The 27,360-nt window shown below is 34.2% G+C and overlaps 2 protein-coding genes across 6 annotated transcripts in view; one reads left to right on the top strand and one right to left on the bottom strand.

The window, feature by feature from the left end:
• The window catches only part of FANCL (FA complementation group L), a 72,202-nt gene extending 45,939 nt beyond the window's left edge, over positions 1 to 26,263 (top strand). Inside the window, exons 8-15 of one of the 3 annotated variants that reach the window (XR_004326345.1) lie at positions 10,509 to 10,659; positions 12,950 to 13,033; positions 13,512 to 13,557; positions 13,633 to 13,714; positions 14,555 to 14,671; positions 15,972 to 16,043; positions 16,215 to 17,380; positions 24,897 to 26,263. Coding sequence is in view for 2 of the 3 variants with exons in the window: in XM_032497595.1 (XP_032353486.1) it covers positions 10,509 to 10,659; positions 12,950 to 13,033; positions 13,512 to 13,557; positions 13,633 to 13,714; positions 14,555 to 14,671; positions 15,972 to 16,043; positions 16,215 to 16,322 (660 nt within the window). In the remaining variant the exon portion in view is untranslated. Of the gene's footprint in view, positions 1 to 10,508; positions 10,660 to 12,949; positions 13,034 to 13,511; positions 13,558 to 13,632; positions 13,715 to 14,554; positions 14,672 to 15,971; positions 16,044 to 16,214; positions 17,381 to 24,896 lie in introns of those variants that run through there. The other 2 variants (XM_032497594.1, XM_032497595.1) reach the window with 2 other exon arrangements.
• Positions 16,407 to 27,360, bottom strand: part of VRK2 (VRK serine/threonine kinase 2) — a 95,660-nt gene continuing 84,706 nt past the window's right edge. Inside the window, exon 13 of one of the 3 annotated variants that reach the window (XM_032497590.1) lies at positions 16,407 to 16,769. In XM_032497590.1, the coding sequence (XP_032353481.1) occupies positions 16,440 to 16,769 (330 nt within the window). In that variant the 3' untranslated portion in view covers positions 16,407 to 16,439. Of the gene's footprint in view, positions 16,770 to 16,971; positions 17,053 to 27,360 lie in introns of those variants that run through there. The other 2 variants (XM_032497592.1, XM_032497591.1) reach the window with 2 other exon arrangements.

Raw genomic sequence — 27,360 nt, 5'->3', positions numbered from 1 at the left:
CAACATAGTCATTCAGCATTTCTGTGCATTGCAAAATGATCACTGTAAGTTTAGTCACTGTCTATCACCATACAAAGATATTACAATATTATTGACTATATTCTCCGCACTGTACATTTTATCCTCATGACTCACTTATTTTGTAACTGGACGTTTGTACTTCTTAACATTCCTCATCCGTTTCACTCATCCCAGTTGAGCAGCTTTTGAATGTTAGTCTTTAATGTCTGACACTCAAAAGGGGAAAATGAAGACGAGGGTAGAAAAGAAAAAAAAGAGCCCCGTCTTCCTAAATACTCTGCCAGACATTTCTGCAGGAGAGGGAGGGACTTGCAGTGGTGGGAGGAGGTTCAGCAACAATGTCCAACTGCCGTTTTGTTCATTTCTCTGAGATTAGAAGCAATATTCCGCCATCAGAGCACAGATCCCTGATATTTGAAAGACAGGTCCTTTTTGCGCACTCCGGCTCCTATAAGCTGTGTGTGTGTGCAGGGCTGCCTGTCATGGGGCTGGGAGCTGGGTGATGGGTAGCCCCTGGGAAGCTCAGAGCTGAAATTGACCAAAGTTGCAAGCCTTCCGTAGACTCCAGAGTTCCAGAGTAGTTACATCGGACAGATTTCTGTCAGCACATTTGTTGTCTACATTGGGATACAGGTCATTGGTGCTTTCTACTCAGGCATCTACCCAGAATCCTCTACTGATTGGCTTGATTTTTTTTTTTTTTTAATGGTCTACAATATAGGATAGCTTAGGACTGAACTGGAAGTGCCTACTCATTCTCTGCATAAACTTGACAGGTATTTATTTATTCCTCCCTCCTTTCTTTCCTCTCTCCCTCCCTTCCTTTCTCTTTCCCTCCGTCCCTTATCTTTTTTGTTAATAGAATTGCTGTAGTCATTCTGTGATGGCTACACATTGAATGTATTTCATTTAACTTTGTGGGCAGATATACTCTCCACATGACTTAAAAATAGTAGCAAATCTTTTAAATCATCAGTGGTCAGTAATAGTACAAAAAAAAAGAAGAAGAGGTGATGCATTCTTTATGGATTGTGTGACAGAACAACCTTTGATTAAATAGATTTATTTATTGAGATACCTATAGAAAGAGTTGAGAACATTAATGAAGCTTGCAAATAAGATGAAATGAACTGTATTTAAGAGATATATCTCTTTAAAGATATCTGATTGGGAATATTGCAATTAATATTAAAATTACATTTCTGTAAAAGTTTAATCTCTTGATATTCCCTTATTCTATTGAAGCCTTTTGAATTCCTCAGAGATAAAGACAAAAATGATTATTAGAGGATTTATCTGCACATATTATAGGAAAGTATAAAAAAATCAGAATGGAAAGCAACTGTTGCAAGTACCAGAAAATTATGCTATTAATTTAAGTGTCATCAGAGCACAAAAGATCACATTCCGGGACTGCAAGAAAATTATTAAAATACTGGAAATAATAGTACTTAAGATGAAGATATTATGCTCTAAGATCTGGTTAAGTGACTGACATTATTATATCACTTCAGGTATTATAAAAGTAACAAAATGCTCTTAAAGATAATAAGCGTTACATTTTGAGATTGGCAGTGTTCACACTTCTCTGCTTAAGTGCTTTCCTAGTTTAACATAATTTAATAACATTTATGGGGGAATAGCTAACATCTTAGTTCCCAGATATATCCTTCCTCCTTCCTTCTCCAATATATACACATTTTATATATCTGTGTATACATGTAAAAGTGATAAAGTGTTATTCTCTAAGTGGTGGGTTTATGAAGTTACTCTTCTGCCTTTGTCCTTTCTATTAGGAATGCTGCTATTTAGTAATTTTTTAAGCTTCTAAATGTTGAGAAATCTACTTCAGAGAAGGTACTGCTATGTAGATCCATTACTGTCCAGAAATCAGAATGAGTGTTTTTTTTAAACAGCTTTATTGAGGTATAATTGATATACGATAAACTGAACATATTTAAAGTGCACAATCTGATGAGCTTTGACAAATGTTTACCCCCATGAAATCAATCCCACAATCAAGATAATAAACATTTCCACATCAACCAGGTTTCCGTCTTCCCCTTTTTTATCCCACCATTCTGGCCCTCTTGTGCCCCTTGATTCCTAGGCAACCACCGATGTCTTCTGGAATTTTACATAATTCTATGAACCTTTCTATGTGAGGCTTCTTTCCTCAGCATACTTAGAGATTTGTCAGTGTTGTAGCATGCAGTCATAGTTCATTGTTTTATGCTGAGTAGTACTCCTTTGTATGAATGTGCCAGGTATTGTTCATTTACCTGTTGATGGACACATGACTTATTTTCAGGATTTGACTGTTATAAATAAAGCTACTGTGAACATTGTGTGAATGCCATTATATGAACATAGGCTTTCATTTCTCTTTGGCAAATACCTAGGGGTGGAATGGCTAGGTCATATAGGAAGGGTGTATTTAACTTTTTGAGAAACTGTTAACAGTTTTCCAAAGTGGTTGTGCCCTTTAACATTCTCCAGAATAGTGCTTGAGAGTTCCTGTTTTTCTGCATCCTTGCTGGCATGTGGTATGTCCTATCATTTTCATCTTAGCCATTATAACAGGTAGCTCATTATGATTTTAATTCGTATTTCTTTAATGACCAGTGACGTTGAACATATTAAATGCTTGTCATCCATGTATCTTTGTGAAGTGTCTGCAAATCTGTTGAATAAAGACCTGAGTTAATGGAGAGATAAACCATATTCATGGATTAGAAGACCACATTGTTGTCAGTCACTTCTCTCTATATTGATCTATGGATTCAGTGCAATCCTGATCAAAATCCCAGCCGATTTTTTTAATTGAAAAAATGATTCTGAAATTAATTTGGAAATGCAAAGAGCTTAAATAGTCCAAAAAACTGAAAAAGGAGAAAATTGGAGAACTAATAACACCTGATTTCAAGACTTACAAATTTACCTTTAAGACTAACCTATCTATCAAGACAATGTAGTATTAATATAAAATATGACAAATAGATCACTGGAATAGAGAATTTAGAAATATACCCATAGAACTGTATATACATATAACTGTTTTCAGTGAAGGTGTAAAAACAGTTCAGTGGAGGAAAGATAGTCTTTTCAGTAAATAGGACTGAAGTAATTTGCTGTATGCAAAAAATGATGAAATTCAGCTCATTATAAAAATCAACTCAAAATGAATCATACACTTAACGTAAAATCTAAACAATGAAACGTTAGTTTGGGGAAGTTTTCGGTCATGATTTCTTCAAATACCTTTTCAATCCCCTTTGCTCTTTCTTCTCCCTCTGGGACCCTTGCCATGTGTAGATTGGCACACTTTATTTTTAAAGAGGATGTGTTCCTGTGTAGACTTTGTGCTTCTTATTGAAATTTACCTTCTTAAAAAAAATCCTGATAGTTGCCTTTTGCTTGATTTGTTTTTTTCGAGATTGAACAAACCCTGTGCAAGCTATATGTGATCTAAAAGCATTATAACTTAGCGGGCCCTTTTAGAACTCAACTTATAAAACAAAGAGTTGCCATCAGCTTCCTTTGACTTAGCACCACCATTTGAACAATTTTATGCAGCTTCTATGTAACAGTGGACTATAGCCACTAACTTCTTAGCTTGTACTTATTTACCTAGTTTCTTTGTCAAATATAAATTTTTTTTTTTAACATTTCAGTAATGTACTGAATGAGTTGAAAAGAGTTTTTAGGCTTAAGCGTATAAAAAATTCATCAGTGGGTGGTGACAGTGGAAACCAGACCACTCATTTCTTTCACTTAATATACATCCTCTCAGCCATGGAGCTAGTAAGAACATTTTCATCTGCTTCCCTATTGGCTATGTTTCATAAGAAAATGTGATACCCTTCGAGATTTTTATAGAATGCTGATATAACATAGTTTTCTGATTGTTTATTAAGCATGAACAAGAATAACCAACTTGCTCTTCTCCTGCTCAAATATTGGGGTACTTCATTCATCACACTTTACAGCAATAAAAATTGGCAAGCATTTCCAAAACAGACTGTATTTCTGCATTTTAAAACTAGTTAGGAAATAGAATATGCCTTTTAATTTTTTGGTAAGGTCATGATTTGGTGACATTTGAGTGGATAACTTTCTTATGGTTCAAGATCTCAGGGTTTAAATGCCAAGTCTATCATACTGAGCAGACTGTTCAGAAATCTTTTCAGTTGTGTTCAGAAATTTTCAGTGAACCAATGCAGGGATCTCACCAGATCTCATCAGTTCTGCTGACTGAGAAGCCTATATACAGAACAGCCCAGGTGTCCTGATTTCAGTGCCGAGAATTTCATTAAATGCCTTAGGTGAACCTAACATTAAATTGATCTCTTCATATCTTTATGCCTACTGTTTTCAAATCATGTCGAGATGCCAATTTTTTTCTTTGAGATTAATACATTTTTATTCTTCTGACCTTTGTATTTCGCAGAGGAAGATTGTACATCATTTTATTTAGTGAATATCTCCCGTTAAACTTAGCTCTTGTGCTCACAGTGCATGTAATGTTATAGATGTAGTTTTCCAATGTCTAGTGGTTAGTCTGTGCCTTTTTTTCCTGTCACTGCCCTACCCCATATAAAAATAGTCAGCTAGACTGAAAGAAACATAGATAAAATAATGTTGTGATTAGTATGCCTTCAACATGTTGTGTGGCAAATCTTTGGAGTAGGTAGAATGGAATGTACTCTTTTCACCTTGTTTTATGTTTTCTACCTTTCTCAGAATGTCTCTCTCTCTCTCTTTTTTTTTTTTTTTTTTTTTTGATGCTTTAAGGATAAGGGGTTGGCATTCCATCCTACCCCTTCTCACCACAGCACAGCTTAGATGAGAGGCTTCTGCATCATTATCTTGGTTACTGGGATACTTTTCTTCTCTGCAAGACAGTTCATTGCTTTTGGAGCACTAAACCTTTTCTGTGTGTTATTTTTTTAAATTAGTTAATTTTTGTTTTGTTTTGCTGCTGATTGTTTTCCTTCTGCAGTTGCAGTTTCTTTTCTGTCTTACATCTTTTTTTCTCCATTTTATTTCTTTCAATCATGGTATTATGTGTATATGCAAAAAAGAATGGCATTTTCCTTTGATTAATGAATTAACCAGTTGCAGTATTCTGGATCTACTTTTTAGATTTTCATCATATTCAAGCTATATAATTACCTTGCTATTCCTACTAGAAATCTGTGGTTTCAAACCTATTCCAAAAGTTTTGGAAGACTGAAATTTTTCCCCTATATTTTAGAAAATAATAGTAGTTGTGTAATGCATCTTTGGCTTCTCCCCTTAAATACATGGGAATATAAAATGTAATGTAATCCAAATATTTTGATTCTGGTATGAAAGTTCTTTTGATTCAAGAGGAAATGATTGCTCTACAGTGAATCATATAAATTATTTATATTTATATAATTTGAATGAGAAATGTTTATAAACTTGATTTAGAAATACATGGGAGTATGTTACAGTACTTGGCATCTTGAGAGGAAATACGTATTTTTAAGTGGATGGAATCACCTACTTTATGGATTTTCAAAGTCAGAGTTATCAACTTTTAGAGCTGGTGGTCACCTTAGAACTTAATCTTCCTCACATTCCCATTTATACAGTGTTAAAACTTCAAGAGACAGTATGTCTTGATCAAATGCTTTGTTACCCATCAAGATTAGAATGGTGACCTTTTGGTGAACTGGATTCTTCTGTCTTTGTATGAGAGATCCTAACACAGTCCTGATACACAGCTGAAATACTAGTTTCATTGAGTTAAGTTTAGTGTATTTTTCACTATACTGTACATGGCATGAAATGAAAGGATGACTAACAGACCATTTATTCCTATTTCTACATATACTTTTATGATTATACAAATAATTGTTATTGTTGGAAGTATGGAAAAGTACAAAGAAGAAAATAAAAGTTGTCATAAAAAGGGTTGTTTTAAAACCATACTCCCCAGGAATCAGTGAAGTCTTGGAACAAAATCATTGGGCCTGAATCAGAACAAACCCACTTCTGATTATTCTGGGATGGGTTAAGAGAATGTATCATAGTCCTGTATGACCTACTGAATGCTCACCTCGTTAGTGATAGAGCAGTGACTGGGAACGGGAGTGCTATAAGAGAGAAGCTGTACCGTGGAACTGAGCTACGTCAGGTATTGAAGGAAAAGCTACTGTCGGAAAGCAGACTCCCGTCCAGTAGACCTCATTTTTCTCACCATCCTGCAACTTTGAGGCTTTGCTCACCTTTTCTCTTTCTCTTACCCTGAAATTTTGCATTAGAGGTATAATGTCTGAACTTAGGCTGAGTATTTTTTATTATGTGAATTTTTTCTCTAGGAAACTCTGTCCTCCATTTTTAAATATATATGAATTTTTTATTGATTTTCACTAACCCTTTTATATTAAGGGTGTTAATCCTTTGTCTAATATGATACAGATTTTTTTCATGGGCTGTGAATTACTCTGTGGGGATCATACGTCTTTTAATAATGCTGTCAATTTTTAAACATACACAGTACGCTGAGCACTTAGCATTTCATATACATTATCTCACTCAAATCTTATAAGGATTAACAGTATTTCTATATTACAGATGCCAAGTGAGATTAATTTGCTGAGAAAGATGCAACTGGTTTGAAGCAGTGAAGCTAGGAATGAGATTTAAGATTTGACTACAAGTCTATGATCTTAATTAACATACTGTATTGCATCTTATATTTTCTTAGATTAGAAAAAGTATCTGCTATAGAGCATAACACTTACTAGACACTTTATATATATTTGCTGGATTGAATTAAGACATAATTCATTTTTGTAGTATTTACTTAATTTGATTTTGCGTAACTTAGTATATGTAAATGAGGACATGCATTCTTTGATTCTTGACCCAGACAGCTTCCACTTAAAACCATGTACAACAAAATAAAACTTTTTCCATAGGTCTAATTTTATAAAATACATTCCATTTTTACAGATTTATTGTATACTCCCTCAAAATTTCAAAATTGGTTGCAAAAACAAAATATTTTAAATGTTAATAGTGAAAAAACACTGAAATTAATGTTATGATGTAAACATTCTTAAGGATACCTTTATTTTCCCTCATTAGCTTGAATCTTAGAAATGTGACTCTGGTAACATTTAGACTGTAACAAGGATGGCTGTTCTTCATTGTTCCACTTGTGGTTCTTAACTTTGTCGGCACGTTAGAATCACTTGGGGAGCTTTTAAAATTCCCAATGCCAATGCTGCATTGAAAAGATCAATTAAAAAAGGAATCTGTGTGTGTATATGTATGGCTGAAACATTATGCTGCACATCAAAAATTGACAAAACATTGTAAACTGACTATATGCCAATTAAAAAAAAAAGAGAGAAACAAAAAAACACCACCAGAAAGAAAAAAAGGAATGGCTGAGAATCAAATCTCAATATTAGTGTTTAAGTTCTCTAAGTTAAAGTGAATGCAATATGATTTTTATTGTAGAGAAAGTTACAGGTACTGATACCATTTCTGTAGTTTGGTATCTATATCCATAGTTGAAGGAAATACTAAATTTTACTTAGAGAATATAAAGATGCATTTTTTTAACCCAACCTTATGATTCTCTGGTTAAGAATGCCTATCACAGACATTGCAAAGATTATAACTCGCCTTATACAGTGAGCTGCTTTTCTCAGAAGACATATTTGTGTTTTGTTTTGGAGATGGTTTTAAATATATATAGATTTAAAGATTTATGTAAAGAGATCAGTTATTGAATATTTGAAAAAAAAAATTAGTCCATAACCTAATTCAGAAAAAATAATTTTAATTAACTTTCTTGGTTATAATAAGTAACTCACATGAGTTATATAATTCCTCCCAATATTTTAAGTTTTCAGACATACAGAAACATTAAAAAGGTTTATGGTGAATATTCATATATACATCACCCAGATTCTATAGTTAACATTTACCATACTTGCTTTAACACTTATCTTTCCATTTATACCTCTTTTCTACCCGTCAACTTGTACACATTAAATATGTGCTGTTCTTTATCAGTTATACCTGAATAAAGCTACTAAAAAAATCCCAACATACTACCCAGAAATTTGATGATTATGTTTGCATCTAATAATCAATGACTATTTTATTATAAGCAAATAAATTGTAGTATTAGATTTACAGAATACAAAAGTCAATTTAATTACAATGTAAATAATACATTTTAGGGGGCTATGACGAAAGGAAGGAAATTCAGTCAGAAAGTTAACTTAGTAATCTACTTGAAACTGTACTTAGATTCCTGGTTTGAGTAATAGGGCAAGTAGTATCCCCTTTCACTAAGAAAAAAACCAGCTGGAAGGGGTTATTTCTCTGGGAAGATGATGAGATCAGCTTGGAGCAATCCGAGTATGCTGTGTGGGTTAGACAGCCATAGAGTTATCATCTGTATAGAGATGGCTGAGTAGTTTTGGACTTCTCCATCTGGCCTAAACAAATTTGGGAATGGTCAGAGAGAGATGTTTACTGAACCTTGGACTAGTAGATCTACCCACAGAAAGTATTTCAATTTACTTTATGTAAACATATCTATGCATACATATTAAACAATATTAATTGCAAGTCATGATAGAGAACTGTGGTTTTAATCACTAATAACAAAACATAATTTGCAAGCTACTTGTAAATAATGGTGGCCTTAATAAATAGAATGATGCAGGTCATCAGTGATTATTTTTTTATGTCAAATAGTTCAGTTTACTTAAATTTATTGAATAGCCTCTGGTACTTGTGTTGTTTTCATTACATGGTAGCATCACAAAAAAGAAAATACCGCTTTGAGAACAACTGCACTTCAACTGTTTATTGTAAAGCAGAAAATTATGATTATAAGGTTTGCGGAATACAAAAAAAATCAACGTAATCACAATGTAAATAATGGGCCTCAGGGGCCTATGACTACAGGGGAAAAAATCCAGTTCCAATGTTGGTTTGAATGGTTTTAAGAGGGCGACTGTTATGTTTGGTTTTATATTTTAGATAGAGTACTCTGCAGTAAGGTAGTTGAACTCAAGGATGGAAAGTGTGAATATGGCAATAAGAATAGGGGATTATTTTAATAACATGTAATAATACTAGAATAAAGAGTTATTAAGAAATATGTTAAATATAGACTTAGGCCTTATGTTAACTTACTGAATTTATTAGGTATAAGAGGAAATCTACAGGGATCAAAACTTGTTTCTTATTTAGGTATCTAGAGAATGGTGGTGCATTCAGTGAAAGAGGAAATAAAGTGCAGCTCATAGTTTAAAAAAAAACTTGGAAATTTAGTTTTCTGATTTCTGGATTCTGGCACCTAAACTTGTAGAGAAGGATGGTATATCAGAAGAGAATCTTCTACCCTCAGTGTCCTAAAAGGTTATTTTCAGACATTATGCGCTAGTTCCTACTCAACTTTTTTCTGTGTATAGGTTAGAAGAGTTGAAACTAGCTTTGTGAAACTGAGCAATGAATCCATCTACATATAAACCCTGACTGGGTTTTAAGAATTTAAGTACAAAATACAGTAAGGAAGTGAGTTCACTATTTTCATCTTACTCAGGGTGTATCATATTCTTGCATTGTTGGTTTGTATCAGTTCTTTTGGATGAATATATTTGTAGTATTTTCAGTGACTTTTTAAATATATTTTGCTTATTTGAAACAATAAATAAATTCTTTAATTCTTTTTTAAACTGTTAAAGTTTTGCTTGCTTTTTATATATTTAGTTGTATCTTTTAACTGTATCACATTATTTTATGAGAAGCTGTTTACTTTGAAAGTAATTATGAATTGATTTTTAAAATCGGTGATGGCTTTAGTTCTTACCATTTAGTGAAAATGTATTTAACTCCCATAAAGGATTAATGTCTGAAATGCTAAATTCAGAGATTGGCTAAAAGTTTAACGTGTGAACAAATCTTGTTTGTAATTTGTTTGAATTCTTTAAAAAAATGTGTAAAACCTTTTCATACTCTTTGCCTAGTTAAGTCTGCATTTATTAATAATGTTTAAAAGAAATTTAATGAAATTACAACTAGCACTGCATTTAACTTGATAACTGGGCAAAAATATTTTCATAATAAAATTTATGGGCACTATGCTAAATATATATATTATATATGTTAAGAAAGTTGTATATACATACCTTCTTGTTATTTTTCCATACATAATGGTACAAAATACATCAGAATAAAAATAAATACAGTTTTTTAAAAAGTTCTTTCTTGATAAGGTGCACAGTCCAGTGATAATCAAAAAGAATACTGTCAACACTGGTAGTGGTGAAGAGAGATGAAGTTGGGAGAGTTGACAGCTGTGTACTAGTTTTACCTGAAATAGAGCTTAAAACTTGTAAATTGAGTTGTATTTTAAGTGAAAGATTATCTGCTGTTGATAGAGTGTCAAACAACTCACTCAGCTCTCACCTGTCTTTTCACAGAGCTCCTTAATAAGCATTCATAGTCAGTTTTTGGCAGCATTAGAATCACTGAAGGCATTCTGGGATGTTATGGATGAAATTGATGAGAAGACTTGGGTACTTGAGCCAGAAAGACCTACGCGGGGTGCGACTGCACGCAGAATTGCATTAGGTAGGGGAAAAGAGGATTAAGGAGGTATTTTTTTTTTTTAGGTGTTTGATTATATTTTGTATTACATATGAAAATGAATCTAAGATAACATTGGACTCTTGGTGAAATTTTTTTTGTATGAAGTCAACTATTAAAACTTTTGGGGATGAACTGTGATTTCTTTTATTACCATGCATTTAAATGTAAATATTTCAGGTAGAAAGGGCAAGTACTGAGGTGTTTCATTATAAAAGGTGATGATCCAATCAATGCAAGTAGCATTCAGAGATAGTGTTTAATTAGCTTTTAATTAGCACAGAAATAGTCGGACAGGTTTTTCTAAACTTTGATTACTTAGGGGAAAAAACTATGTTAGAAATACTTAAGTCTTCTTACCTGTGAAACTAGTTAAGATTAGTATGAACAAGTCTGGCGATATTTTCTGACAAAAATATAGAGGAGTGTAAAAGAACCTGAAGTGGGCTGTGCACCCACCGAAGAGTAAACAGAAAACTGCAAAACAATAAGTGAATATGTTTTAAGTATTTTCTTTAAATACATGAAATTAGTAAGATGTGGAATAACCATAAATACATTCCTTGCAGTATTACCATACTCTTTACTATGAAATGCTTGTTCTGTGTATTCTCATTATGAGCAGGCAGTACATGAAGTCAGTTTTAGAATTTAGCCTCTCAAGATTTTAGATGTCTTAGACTATATTTGAGTTCACAGTAAATACCATAGTTATGAAGGATATTTTGGAATTCTGATGTCAGTCATATCCAAATTAGCAGTTTTTATAGTTTCTACTCAGGCATGATAGATGATCCGGGGGAAAAGTGTGGCATGTTCTTACGAGAAGAGTGAAGTGTCACTGTGCAGCAGTTCTGCAGATAGTGCTGCTCCTCACCCAGTTTGAGGAAGTCTTAACAGTATTTAATTTGGAATAATTAACCAAATTACAGGATATTTGTGAACAAGTAGATACTAAAATGAAAACATTTTCTTCAAAGAAGTGTAATTTATTATCTTAATGGTCCCGTTAAACCAATTACTTTTATCAGGTTATGATTAAATATACTTTTTACTATATTTCTCATCCTTCAGCATAAACAACCTGGTTTTTAGTCACTCTTTCAATATTTACCTCTTTTCCTTCAGGCATTGATTAGCCTTTTTAGGACCAAGTTTTCAGCAAATTAATTAATTAATTAATTAATTAGTTAATACAGTTAATTAATAGTTAATTTATTAATTAATTAGTTAATACAGTTATTGTTGTTAAGTGAAAGTACTTTCTGGAGCCATTAGAAGATGACATTGCTGAAGGCTAACATGGAATTTATATTTATGGTAAAAAATGCATTAACCAATGAGATCATAAGTTAACTTTTTGTAATTTTGTTTTTCTCATTGAATTACTTGTACTCATTTTCTGTTTTACTTTGATTACCTTCTTGCTAGATCTGTAATAATTCTATTTATATTGTTGCCAACTTTGGCCAAAGGCTTACGCTGTGGTGTATAGAACTTATTAAGACATTTTTACCATAAAAATGAAATCCAGATTAACCTTAAACTACATGTGCTAACCTTATACGATGTGCCTTCAAAAAACAGCAGTAAAATTTACGAAATTTGTACTATACTACAGTTAAAATTTATGAAAGAATTTAGTGCCAAGTAGAAATAGCTTTTTCTTAGATTCTGCAAACTAAGTTGTTTTTGTTATTAAAAGAATAGTTTCCAAAAAAATTAACATGAATTGAACTCTGAACTTATATAGGAAAGCTTCACATGGTGATAAAAAAAATTCAGAAAATGTTTTCATAAAACTTCATAAAACTCAAATCCTAAACATTTATTTTTACCATTTGTTGTATTTTTAGTCTTTTATGTTTCTTCTGTTACTTTTCAAGAAAGTCATGATGTCATTTAGATCTTTATTTCTTAAACTTGTGATTTGGAATTTTTATATTAAAGACTTCTTTTGTCACTCTATAGAAATTTTTAATTTAAACTTCAATAGAATTCTGCCCAGAATTTCAATCTATATTAACTTATGGATTGGCTGTTTTTTGAAACTTAGGATTCCCAAGTCTTTAGTCATGATCAAAATTTTAAAATTTACTTCTTTTAGTTAAATTGAATTAGTAATACATTTTACCTTTATAAAAAACTGTACATTAAACAATTGATTAATCTTTCCTTGGGTATACAGTGAAATAAGTACCCAGATACTCCTTTAGTTTTTGTTTTATGACATCACTATACTACTCCTAAAAGCTTTACTTTTCTTTTATTCTAGGGAATAATGCTTCGATAAATATAGAGGTAGACCCCAGACATCCTACTATGCTTCCTGAGTGCTGCTTTCTTGGAGCTGACCATGGTATGAGACCTCAGGCTTAAACGTTTTTAACAGATCACAAAATCTTTGTCTACCACTGTAATTAAATAGTGTTCTATTAACGTATTAATGGTAATTATTTTAAATGAAAATGTCTAATTTTGAACTGTGTATTTCTGTGTTTTTAGAATATATAATATATATGATTTAGGTATTTTATTGAGGTGGTTAGGAAACAAATCCTGTAATTAACAATATTACATATATTTCAAAGTTGCTGAGAGAGTAGATCTTATAAGTTATCCCATGTAAAAAATTTAACTGCATGGTGATAGTTGTGAATGTGTGGTAATCATTTTGCAGTGTACACATATGCCAAAATCATTCTGCTGTACACCTAAAACTGTAATACAGTATTGTCAGTTAAGCTCAATAAAAAGAAATTCTGTGCCAAATGTGACTTACAAAATGAGCAGCAAACCCTAAATTATTAAACTTTTTTTTTTTTTAATATTTTAAGTGATAAAACCCCTGGGAATTAAGCTGAGCAGAAACATACATTTGTGGTAGGTATCTTTGCCATATAATTCTTACTTTTTAATGATTTTACAAATCAGTAACAATTTTTTTCATGCTTTTAGGGATCCAGAAAATAGTCTGTTACAAAATTTGAAAGATGTTTTAGAAATTGATTTTCCAGCTCGTGCTATCCTGGAAAAATCTGTAAGTTTTATCAGTGCTTTGATACTCCAAACAGTGTTGCATAATGAAAGTTAAGTGTTATTTTAGACACTAGAGGAAAAATGGGGCTGAAAGGAAAGGAACTGGAAGAATATTGTTACAGACTTCTGAACTGTAAGCAACAGTTGCATCGAAGAACTTGTTAACCTTCATTGGTGGTTATAAGTATTTTTTCATGGTCTTCGTAGCAGTGAAGTGATTAATGACAGACATCTGTATTAAAAATAGGGGGAAAGGTCCAATGTAGCTAATGAGATGTTTGGATTTTCTATACTGTCAGCTTATGGGTGACTGAAATAAAGTTTTAATTAGCTTGATAGAAGTGTTTGTGAAGGATGGCAGTACAGTTTTTAAAAATTGAATAGACACCACTACACAGCAAAACAAACTTAGAACTGATTTTTGACAAAGCTGCTGAGGATGTAGACTACTGAAGTGGTGGGGATGTTTTCTTCCTTTGCCTTTATACCAAACTTCAAAATTCTGTAACTAGTCACTAGGGAATGTCATTTCCTGTCTTTACGTACTATAGTGGCATTATATTGATGTACGAATTGGGAACGTTACTTAAGCCCAAGCATCTTGTGAGCCAAAAATAGACTTTTTTAGTACATCTATATTATTTACTGGATGAAAAAGGAAGCACTCTTCTACAAGTAGCTTTTCTAAGGTGTTAAATAGACTGTATTTTCTATAATTTAGCAATATAGTTAACCTTTATAAATATTTTATAAAAATGTAATATCTAATACCATATTCGTTTCTTTAAAATTTCACCTTGTAAATTTTGAACACATATGCTTATAAGTATTTCTTTTGAAGGATTTTTCTATGGATTGCGGAATTTGTTATGCCTATCAACTTGATGGTGCCATTCCTGATCACGTGTGTGATAATTCACAGTGTGGACAGTCTTTCCATCAAATATGCTTATATGAGGTAAAACTAAAAATACCAGCAAGACTAATGTGGCATAGGAAGTATGCGTATTTGAAATATACAGAATCTAAATCATGTTGTCAGTAGTGATTTAGCTCCTTTACCGGTTTATTCCAAATGCCGTGTGCTTCATTTCTTCATCATGGTTACTAATGAGTTTTGAAGTGTCCTAAAGTATCCAAGAAGGGGGAAAATGTATCTAGAATATATTCATGGACTGTTTATTGATGCATAGAAAATTAAATTGATGGTAATTGGAATCTTTCAGTAAGTGTCTCATGTAAACGCTGTATATTCATCCAGGTGAGATTAACGGTGGCAGTAAGGTAAAGGGAGCTAGCACTATGGAGTACTTACTAATTTTCAGGCTTTATGTATGTATAGAATAAACGTAATAGTCCTACTTTTGGTATTGAGAAGAAAGCATTTTGTGATCTGAATATCTGACAACACTAAGTCAGTGATATTTTATTTACTATTGATTACCCGTAAAATCTGCTTTCATTCCTGTCTATAGTCATTTGCTCTCTGTAGTACTCATCTTGGGCCAGAGTTGACTTATGATTAACTATATGTGCATCTATGTACAAAACACCTTGCAGTTATATATAGTGTTTTCAGTTTTCAGAGACTTCCTTAATATCACCTCTTGATTTTTGTGATTGAAGATAGCAGCCGGTGCTATCTGCAGTGTAACAATGGAGAACTTAGGTAGAGATGTCAATTTACTTTATATAAAATCATAAAATACCAAGTCTAATTATAGAGATACTCTTAAGGGAGCATGTACTTTCTTTTGTAATAATGAATATTCATTTAATTTTTAAAAATGGACTGTCTCATGCTTATAATTAATGAATTGAGAATTAACCCACTATTGGTGATTAAGACCAGAATTAAGACCTAAATTTTCAAGAGCCTATGTTATATTTTACAGCAGGAGTTCTTAATTTGTGATTAACGGATTTGAGTAGGGTTTGTGAACGCCATGGACTTAAATGCGTTATTTTTGTGTATATCTGTTTTGAGGTAGAGAAGATGGCTTTATTTTCATCAGATTCTTAAAAGGGCCTATAAATAGTGGCATAGACCTTGACATCCATACTGGTTTTCCCTTTTTATTCAGAATTTTAGTAGTTAGGTATTGGCTCAGGAAATGTCTCCCTTATTTCTTGTAAAAGAATAAAGAAGGCAAATCTGGCATAAAAATATAATGTGCTCAGAAAGGAAATGATATTTGGAATTTCTGTAATTTTGAAATCATGCTGACACTGCTCCCTTTATTTTTAAAAATCTTCAGTGGTTAAGAGGACTGCTGACTAGTAGACAGAGTTTTAACATCATATTTGGTGAATGTCCATACTGTAGTAAGGTAAGCAAATTATTACATTTCATAAAATGTGCCTAGCTTTTAGTAATGTGTTTTAGATGATATCTATATAGTATGTCAGCTTATATAAAATTTCTTGAAACATTTGTTAATCTATGTATTTTTAAAAAACAGAAAATGTCTAATTGTCCCTATCAACATTTTAATTTTCAGATTTCTCCTTTGATCAAAAAAAGGTTAACCCCTTATCTAGATTTCTTAGGTGATATGAAACTTAAAAAGTATTTTCCAAACTGTATCATTACACCATTTCTAATATAAAACATTCTCTTTTTATAAGCCAATTACCTTGAAAATGTCTGGGAGAAAACCCTGAAATAAGAATGCAACATTTCTGTGAAAAACTGGAAACCTTAAAAAGGATTTTATTTGGTATCTTCAGAGAAAGTATAAAGCAAGACATACTAATATGAAAAGAAAAACAATGGTGATGCCATAATAATATACATCTGATTTTGTCTCTTCACTAAGAGTATGCCAGAGTCCTGTAGAACTTTCTAATTCTGTGACCTCCATATCAGTTGTAGAAGCGTCTGTGTACCAAGATGGAGATCTTGACTTACTGAACATATCTGGACTGGTAAAATATTGATGGGGTTCATAAAATGAATTTGGGAGTTGTACACAGCTGGATATTTGTGGAGAATTTTTTACTGCATTCAGACATTCTTGAGACTCACAGTATTTTTGTCTTCTCCTTGTGCTTTCCTATGGGCAAATACATACATTGTGTGTTAAATTTGAGCTGTGTAAGGTTTGAGTTATCAAAGTATTTATTTTGTGTACTCTATAAGAATGCTAAGTAAAACTTTTTATACAAGATCAAATTGTACAAGATTAAGTTTTTGAGTGCTTTTTATTTTTCCTGAAGTTACTATGTTCAAGTGTATATATAAAAGTACTTACCAACATCAAACAACCAAATCTGGTTAATTTGACTGGTTCTTTGAAACCAGTAAGTAAGTAGGCCATTTCTTAAATAATTTACAATCTAAAAATAGGACAGAATATTAAAAAAATGAATTTTTTGGAAGACAAAAATAAAACCAGGCTTAGGGATAAGACTGTCATACAATTAGAAGGCTTTTTGGTCAGTAATAATGAATAATGCTAGAGGTACTGGTGCAAGTATTCTGTGCCCACAGAGTGGCGCCAACCAGTGACCCGGTAAAACTATTTGGATGGTGGAGTATTGGGACCATAAGCTTGCCTCACCTTGCGACTACAACAGAACTATAACACGACCACAACCAACTATTGAACAGCCATCAAGAAAAAAGATCTTCAACTGGAAACAGAGAGGGAACCACAGCAGGAAGGTAGGAAGGGGCGTGCTCACGATATAATCAGGCCCCATACCCCTCGGGTGGGCAACCACAAGCTGAAGAACAATTAAGTTGCAGAGGCACTCCCACAGGAGTGAGAGTTCTGAGCCCCATGTCAGGCTCCACAGTCCAGGGTTCCAGCATTGGGAGGAAGACACCCCAGGACATCTGGTTTTGATGGCCAGTGGGGCTTAACTTCAGGAGCCCCATGGGACTGGGGAGGGGAGAACAGGATCTCACATGCGCCAGATCCAGAGACAGTGATTTCATAGGAACCTGGGTCAGACCTGCCTGCTGGTTTTGGAAGTTCTCCTGGGGAGGTAGGGGATGGCTGCAGCTCACCCAGGTGGGTATTCCAGGAATGTTCACCTACACGAGCTTTCCTAGAGGCTGACATCTTGATTGGATCATTAGCAACAAGACCTAGCCCCACCTGACAGCCTGTAGGCGAAGCCTCAGGCCAAACAACACAGCCCCACCTGTGAGCAGACTTCCTAAGCCACAAACACCTCTAGTCATGGCCCTACTCACCGGAGGTCCAGGTCCAAGCTTCTCCAGCCAGGAAACCTGCATAAGCCTCTAGTGCAGCCTCATCCACCAGAAATAAGAAAACAACAGTCCCCTGACCCTTGGGTGACAAGAGAGGAGTGTACTGCTGGGATTCATAGGACATATCCCAGAGGGCCACTTCTCCAAGGTCGAGAAACGTAACTAACCTACCTAAAAATACAAAGACAGACAAGATGAGGTGGCAGAGGGATGTCTTGCAGAACAAGGCATAAGATAAAATCCCAGAAGAAGAAATAAATGATGAGGAGATAGGCAATTTACCTGAGTTTAGAATAATGATGGTGAAGATGATCAGAGAAATCAGGAGGAGTATAGATGCACAGAGCAAAGTTTTTAGCAAAGAGTTGGAAAATATAAAGAATACCCAAATAGAGTTAAAGAATAGAATTACTTAAATAAATATCACACTAGAAGGAATCAAGAATTGACTAAATGAGGCAGAAGAATGGATTAGTGAGCTAGAAGAGAGATTAGTGGAAATCACTACTGCAGAACAGAAAAAAAGAAAAAAGAATGAAAAGAAATGAGGATGGTTTCAGAGGACTTTGGGACAACATTAAGAGCACTAATATTCACATTATAGAGGTCCCAGAAAGCAAAGAGAGAGAGAAAGGACCTGAGAAAATTTCTGAAGACATAATAACTGAAAACTTACCCAAGTCCAGGAAGCACAGAGTCTCAAAGAGGATCAACCCAAAGAGGAACACACCAAGGCCCATAGTAATCAAATTGACAAAAATTAAAGATAAGGAGAGAATATTAAAATCAGTAAGAGAAAAGCAACCTTGTATGTTATCAGCTGATTTTTCAGCAGAAACCTTTCAGGCCAGAAGGGAGTGGCATGATATATTTAAAGTGATGAAAGGGAAAAACTTACCACTAAGAATACTCTATCCAGGATGGAGAAATCAAAAGCTACACAGATAAAGAAAAGCTGAAAAAGAATTCAGCACCTCCAAACTCGCTTTACAGTAAATTTTAAAGGAACTTCTCTAGTCATCAAAGCATGAGAAAAGAACAAAGAACTCATACAACTTAATAAGAAAAAAAAAACCAAAAAAACACCAATCTAAAAATAAGCAGAAGACCTAAACAAGCAATTCTCCAATGAAGACATACAAATGGCCAATAGACAAATGAAAAAATGCTCAATATCATCAGAGAAATGCAAATCAGAACTACAAACAATAAATAAGGGAACCCTCCTTACACTGTTGGCAGGAGTGTAGTTTGGTGCAGCCATTATGGAAAACAGTATGGAGATTCCTCAAAAGACTTGTAAATAGACTTACCATATGCAGTCCTACCCCTGGGCATATATCCAGAGGGAACCTTAATTCAAAAAGACACATGCACCCCAGTGTTCACAGCAGCACTATATACAATAGCCAAGACATGGAAACGACCTAAATGTCCACTGACAGATGACTGGATAAAGAAGTTGTGGTATATTTATACAATGGAATACTACTGAGCCGTGAAAAATAATGAAATAATGCAATTTGCAGTGTGACATGGATAGACGTAGAAAATGTCATTCTAAGTGAAGTAAGCCAGAAAGAAAAATACATGGTATCACTTATATGTGAAATCTTTAAAAAAAGAAAAGAAAAGAAAAGAAACTTATTTACAAAACAGAAACAGACTCACAGACATAGAAAACAAACTTATGGTTACCAGGGGAGGGAATGGGGTGGGAAGGGACAAATTGGGAATTGGAGATTTGCAGATACTAACTACTATATAAAACAAACTACTATATAAAATAGATAAACAATAAGTTCATACTGTGTAGCACAGGGAACTATATTCAATATCTTGTAACTTATGGTTAAAAAGAATATGAAGATGAATATATATATGTATGTTCATGTCTGACTGAAAAATTATGCTTTACACCAGAAATTGATACATTGTAAACTGACTATACTTCAATAAAAATATACTTAAAAAAAAACTACAAAAACAAACCCAAAACATTTAACAAAATGGCAGTAAGAATATACCTATTGATAATTACCTTAAATGAAAATGGATTAAATGCTCCACCCAAAAGACACAGACTGAATGGATATGAAAACAAACCCATATATATGCTGTCTACAAGAGACCCACTTCAGAGCTAGAGAACATGCAAGCAGAAAGGGGATGGAAAAAGATACTCCATGCAAGTGGAAACCAAAGGAAAGCCGGAGTAGACAAAATAGATCTTAAAAGACTGTTGTAAGAGCCAAAGAAGGACACTACATAATGCTTAAGGGATCAATCCAAAAAGAGGATATATCAATTGTAAATATATATGCACCCAACATAGGAGCACCTCAATATATAAGGCAGTTAACAGACATAAAAGGAGAAATCAACAGTCACAATAGTGGAGGAACTCAACACCCCACTTACATCAATGGACAGATTATCCAGACAGGAAATCAATAAGGAAATACAGGCCCTAAATAACACATTAGACCAGATGGACTTAATTGATATCTATAGAGCACTCCATCTGAAACCAGCAGAATACACATTCTTCTTAAGGGCACATGGAACATTCTCCTGAATTGACCGCAAAGCTACAAGGTTAGAAGTCAACTACAAGAAAAAAAAAATGCAAACACACGGAGGCTAAACAATATACTATTAAACAACCAATGGATCACTGAAGAAATCAAAGAGGAAATCAAAAAATACTTTGAGACCAATGAAAATGAAAAACACAATAATCCAAAACCTCTGGGACACAGCAAAAGCTGTTCTCAAAGGGAAGATTATAGTGAAACAAGCCTTCCTCAGGAAACAAGAAAAGTCTCAAACAACCTAACCTTACACCTGAAGCAGCTGGAGAAAGAACAAACCCCAAAGTTAGTAGAAGTCACAAAGATTAGAGCAGTAATAAATGAAATAGAGACTTAAAAAAAAAAAAAAGAGCAATGAAACTAAAAGCTGGTTCTTTGAAAAGATAAACAATATTTGATAAACCCTTAGTCAGGCTGATCAAGAAAAAAAGAGGGCTCAAATTACTACAGTCAGAAATAAAAAAGGAGAAGTTAACAACTCACACCACAGGAATACAAGGGGTTATAAGAGGCTACTATAAGCAACTGTACGTCAACAAAAAGGACAACATAGAAGAAATGGACAATTTCTTAGAAAGGTACTAATTACCAGTACAGAAATTGAATCAATAATTAAAAACCTCCCAGCAAACAAAAGTCCAGGACCAGATGGCTTCACAGGTGAATTCTACCAAACATTTAGGGAAGAGTTAACACCTGTGCTTCTGAAACTATTCCAAAAAATTGCAGAGGAAGGAACACTTCCAAACTTGTTCCATGAGGCCACCATCACCCTGATACCAAAACCATACAAAGATAGCACAAAAAAAAAGACAATTACAGGCCAATAACACTTATGAATAAAGATGCAAAAATCCTCAACAAAATATTGGCAAATAAACTCCAACAATGCATTAAAAGGACCATACGCTATGATCAAGTGGGATTTATCCCAGGGATGCAGGGATTTTCAATATCTGCAAATCAATCAATGTGATACTCAACATTAACAAATTGAAGAATAAAAACCATATGATCATCTCAACAGATGCAGAAAAAGGTTTTGCAAAATTCAACATCCATTTATGATAAACTCTCTAGAAAGTGGGCATAGACAGAACATACCTCAACATAATAAAGGCCATGTATGACAGACCCACAGCTAACATCACACTTAATGGGGAATGCTAAAGGCATTTCCTGTGAGATCAGGAGCAAGACAAGGATGCCCACCTTTGCCACTTTTATTCAACATTGTCTTGGAAGTCCTAGCTATGGCAATCAGAAGAAAAAAAATAAAAGGAATCCAAACTGGAAACAAGTGAAACTGTCACTGCAGATGACATGATATACTATGCATAGAAAACCCTAAAGAAGTGACCAGAAAACTACTAGAGTTTATCAATGAATTTGGTAAAGTTGCAGGATACAAAATTAACATACAGAAATCAGTTGCATTTCTATACACTAACAACAAAATAGCAGAAAGGGAAATAAAGGAAACAATACCATTTACCATTGCACCAAAAAGAACAAAATACCTAGCAGTAAACCTACCCAAGGAGGTAAAAGACCCTTACACTGAAGACTGTAAGACACTGATGAAGGAAATTAAAGATGACATAAACAAAGGGAAAGATACACCGTGTTCTTGGATTGGAAGAATCAATATTGTTAAAATGGCCATACTTTCTAAGGCAACATACAGATTCAGTGTAGTCCCTATCCAAATTACCAACAACATTCTTCACAGAGTTGGAACAAAAAATGTTAAAATTTGTATGGAAACACAAAAGAACCCAAATAGCCAAAAAAAAATCTTGAAAAAGTACAAGAAGCCAGCTGCTGGAGTAATGTATATAAAAGCAAAAACAAACAAATGGGTTCTAGTTAAACAAATTTGATCCAGGAAAAGATGCTCACACTAATCTAGGCAAAAAGAAATCAAGCAGTCTATACAAATTAGTTTCACTATGTCAAAAGAGATGTCTTAAAGGCTTTTTAGCTTTTCTATTAAAAAGAAATTGAGAGTCAGGTAACTATAAACTACTCTTTATTTCCTGAGAGCTAACAAAGTCACACTAATGCAATTTTCCTAAAATTCTGTCGGCTCTTTTCACTAAAGGTAAAATGAATTAATGGTTATTCCAGTAGGCCCATAAAGCATTGTTCTTCCACAAAGAAAAAAGAAAGAAACCATCAAATCATAATTCTGAAGGCTGATTACCAGCCACAGGTAAACTAACTTAAGCTGCATTTACATGTAACTGGAAGTGGAAGTGGACCATCTTTGGTAATCCCTATCTAGGTGAGAACAGAAAAACTACTAAAATTTCAAGATAGAATCATCTCCTATGTAATCTGAACACCTTGTCTCTAAGCAACAACAAATGATGTCTAATGGGAAGGCACTCGTCAAGGGATTTAGCTGTCTTCAGTTTACTGAGAGCTCCGACTGGGAAAGATCTATGGCTTGGGTTAGAAGACTGTGGCTCATTGGCTGGCTACCTGTTTTGTGAATAGTTCTACAGGAACACAGCCACAATCACACCCATTTGTTTATGTACTGTCCATGGCTCCTTTTACACTATGATGGCAGCACTGAATTTTCTAACAAAGATGGGACCTTAAGCTTAAAATATTTACTACCTGACCTTTTAAGAGAAAGTTTGCTGGCCCCTGGTCTATGGCATCATTTTACAAACATTAGAAAAAGCATACAAATCATTTTTGGGTTTTGTTAAAATGCAGATCTCATTCACAAGGTCTGAGGTAAGACCTGAGATTCTGTTTCTAAGAAGCTCCAGGTGATGCCTGTGCAACTGGCTGGCACAGCTCATTTTGAGTAGCAACAGCATAAGGCATAAATTAGTCTATTCTGTCAGAGCGTTGGTTTTTAACCAATATGCCAATAGTGTTGCTGTCAAGAAATCCTGCATTGGGAGTGGTTATTAGTCTTGAATGCACATTAGAATAAATTAGGAAGCTATGAAATTATCAACACTCCAGTTCAGAATTTCTAGTTCTGGCCATTAATAATGGGTATCAGATCTCCCCTCCTGCTATAAAAGCCTATAAATTGAATACAAAACAATACAGCTGCACAGAATTTATGAAGCAATTTGTCAGGTATAGCGAACAACCAGGGCTGTGATTCTTACGAAAAGGCAAACAACCCAGACCCCAGAAAGGCCATACTTTAAGATACTTATTTTAGACCAGTCCAAAAATGCCTAAACAGAAATCAGGATATGATCAAGTTGAACCACCAATAAGTTAACTGCTTGCCAGGACAAAACACAATACTCTTTCAAAGAATACTATAAAACCTGGAATCTTAAGAACTTAGCATCTACACTGTTCACCACACAATAAAACTTTACTACACATAAGGAGCAGGAAAATGTGACCCATAACTAGAAGAACAGAAATGGACATATATATGTACCAGATGGCAGAATTATCAAACAGGGATAAAATATCTACATAAATATGTTCAAGGACTTAAAGGAAAAGTTAAACATAATAAGTGAACAGAGAAATGGAAAAACAGTGCACTTCTGGTAGTGAAAAAACACAATATTTGAAATGAAAAATTCTCTGGCTAGGCTTAACCACCAGTTCAACAATCAAGTAGAGGCCAGACAAAAGAAGATATCCAAACTGGAGTACAGCAAGATAAAAAAGACTGATCTTAAAAGTGAACAGAACCTCAGAGTCTGTAAGAAAAGGTAAAGCAGTCTAACTTGCATGTATTGGGATTTCAGAAGTATGAGCCACAACTTGTGGCTGAAATTTTCAATTTGATGACAAATGTCAACCCACAGATAAAAGAAGCTCAATGAACTCAAAGCAGGATAAACACAAAGACAACCAAAGATCTAGAAAATCTAAAGATTAAAAAATAAATTTTAAAAGCAGCCAGAAGAGAGACAGAGGATTAATGATAAGAATACCTACTAACTTCTAAAAAACACACCCAAGAAGACAGGAGAACAACATATTTAAAGTTCGGAATGAAAAATTCCATACCCAGCGAAGCCTTCAAAATGAAGGTGAGGGGCATCTGGTTCCAGACAAGAGAAATATTCTACTCTATACTTTCTGCTAATTATAACTAATGACTTTTGACAAAAAGGAACTAATAGAACATCCTCAAAGTTGTTTAATAGAAGGCGGACTGGATAGGGACATCAGGACTTGAAATGAACTAATCATGAGTCTTCCCTAATCCCCCTGTGCATCCAAACCTGGGCCATAAAGCAGCCCTGAAAACAACATGCATAGACAAAAAGAAAAAGAAAAAAGGCTGCTCTCTCCAAACAGTGGACCAGGGAGAAGCCAGGTCTACAGTACAGAACGCTCTGACTACACCTGCTCTACTCTAGGTGCACACCATGAAAGAAACCGCACCCCTCCCACTTCTGACCAGGTGCTGTGGAAACTGGGGTGAGTCCTATCAAGTACACCGCCCTGTGCTAATAATCAGGATGTGCACTTACTCCTCCCCACCAAGCACTAAGGAGACTAGAGTGGAACCCTGTCAACCAGACCATCCCCGCACTAACAAGGTGGTACCCTGCCCCAGGGTGTTATGGAAATTATGAGACAGCCCTGTCAACCATTCCAAAACTGTACTACTGAGGTGGCACACTTCCCTCCTTACCACGTACTATGGAGACCAAAGGGCAGCACCCTGTAGACTATCCTTCCCTGCATTAACACAAGCAGAAACAGTGCCTCCATCCCTCACCCCAGACTCTGTACTGTGCAGCAGAGCCCTACACCGACAGTGCCCACGCTGCATTAAGCAGACATCGGCAAAGAGAAAGTAAACCTCTGCTTCCCACTGGCCTCAAATACTGCAGGGAGGAGCCCTACTGACCATCACTACCATGCATTAAGGACTGCAAAGAGGCGGCATTCCACATCCTCCTAACTAGAAAACCTTGCTGTCAGTAATTACTGGATAGACGGACAACAAGGTTAGGTCACACAAACCAATGGGATTTAACCATTATTTATAGAGCACTCCACCCCAAAATAGAATACATGTTCTTTTCAATTGCAATTGGAATATTCACCAAGATAGACCTTACCCCGGGTTATGAAATAAACCTTAACAAATTTAAAACAAAGTTATACAAAGTATGTTCTCAGACAATAATATAAATTAGAAATCAATAACAGAAAAACCTTTAAACACTTGGAAATTAGGCAGCACACTTCTAATAACTAAAGCATCAAAAGAAGTCTCACAGGAGAGTACAAAATTAAAATACAATATATAATGATTTATGGGATGCAGTTAAAATGGAATTTAGTAGGCCCTTTATAGTGTTAAGTAATTTTATTAGGAAAAAAAAAGTTTCACATCAGTAGCCTAAACTTTTCACCTGAAATAGAAAAAGGAAAATAAATAAATCAAGCTAAAAGAAAGAAAAGGAAAATCTCCAAATATATGAAAAAAATTTAAAAACTCTTCTGACTGGGTCAAAGAACCCAAGAGGAACTTAAAACTAAATGAAAATGAAAACATAATATATCAAAATATATGGGACATGGCTAACACAGTGTTAGAAGGGGAATCTGTAATACTAAGTACTTATATTAGAAGAGTCTCAGTTCAGTAACTGAGGCTTGTTTCCACCTCAAGCAATTAGAAAGAGAAAATAAATACATAGCAGAATGAAGGAAATAAAAACAAGAGCAGAAATCAATGAAACTGACAAAAGAAAAATAGTAAAAAAAAAAACAAAAACAAAAAAAACCCCAAAAAAGCTAGTTCTATGAAAAGACCAATAAAATTGATAAACCTGGCCAAAAAAGAGAGAAAACATAATAAACTACTGATATTTGTAAGCATATTACTATAAGCTTCAATCTCACTTAGAGGATTTATATAAAGGAATATTATGAACAGTTCTACACATAACAATATAATGACTTAGACAAAAATTGACCAATTCTTAGAAAGCCACAAATTATCAAAACTACCTCAAGATGAAATAGATTAGGGGTTGGTAAACTGTGGTCTGCAGGCCAATTTTGTGACACTAGAAAATTACATGGAATTCAAATTTTTGTGCCATAAATAGTTTTGTTGAAACTCAGCCATACTCACTTGTTTACCTACTGTACATGATGCTTTTGCACTACAATGCAGAGTTGAATAAAACAGAGACCATATGGGATCTGTAAAACCTAAATATTTACTGTCTGGCTCTTTACAGGAGAGTCTGCCCACTCTTGAAATAGATGATCTGAATAGTCTTAGCAAAAAAATTCAATTCATAGTTAAAAAGGAAAAGAAATTTCCAGGTCCAGATGGTTTTACTGGAGAATTCTCTAAAATATCTAAAAAGAAATTCTATTCATTCTCTTCCAGAAATTAGAAGATCTCTCAACTAATCTGTGAGGCCAGCAATACCTGGTTACAAAACCAGACGAAGACAATAAAATGAAAACTACAGACCAGTAGTCTTCATTAGATATGCAAACGTTCTCAACAAAATACCAGCCAACTGAATGCAATGACATATGAAAAGAATAATACACCATAGCCAAGTGGGGTTGATTCAAGGAATGTAAGATTAGTTCAATATTCAAACACTGATCAGTGTCATCCACCATGGTAATACCATAAAGACGAAACATCAGATGATCATATTAATTGATACAGAAAAAGCATTTGACAATATTCAACACCCATTCATGGTAACTCTTAATACACTAGGAATGGAGAGGAGCTTCATCAACAGCTTTATCAAAGAATATCTACCAAAAATCTACAGTTAACATCACACTAAACAGTGAGAGGCCAAAAACTGGAAACAACTCACATGTGTTCTT

This window comes from Camelus ferus, chromosome 15 (assembly GCF_009834535.1).
Source record: "Camelus ferus isolate YT-003-E chromosome 15, BCGSAC_Cfer_1.0, whole genome shotgun sequence".
Taxonomy (NCBI): domain Eukaryota; kingdom Metazoa; phylum Chordata; class Mammalia; order Artiodactyla; family Camelidae; genus Camelus; species Camelus ferus.
This window is presented reverse-complemented; position numbering and strand designations above follow the sequence as displayed.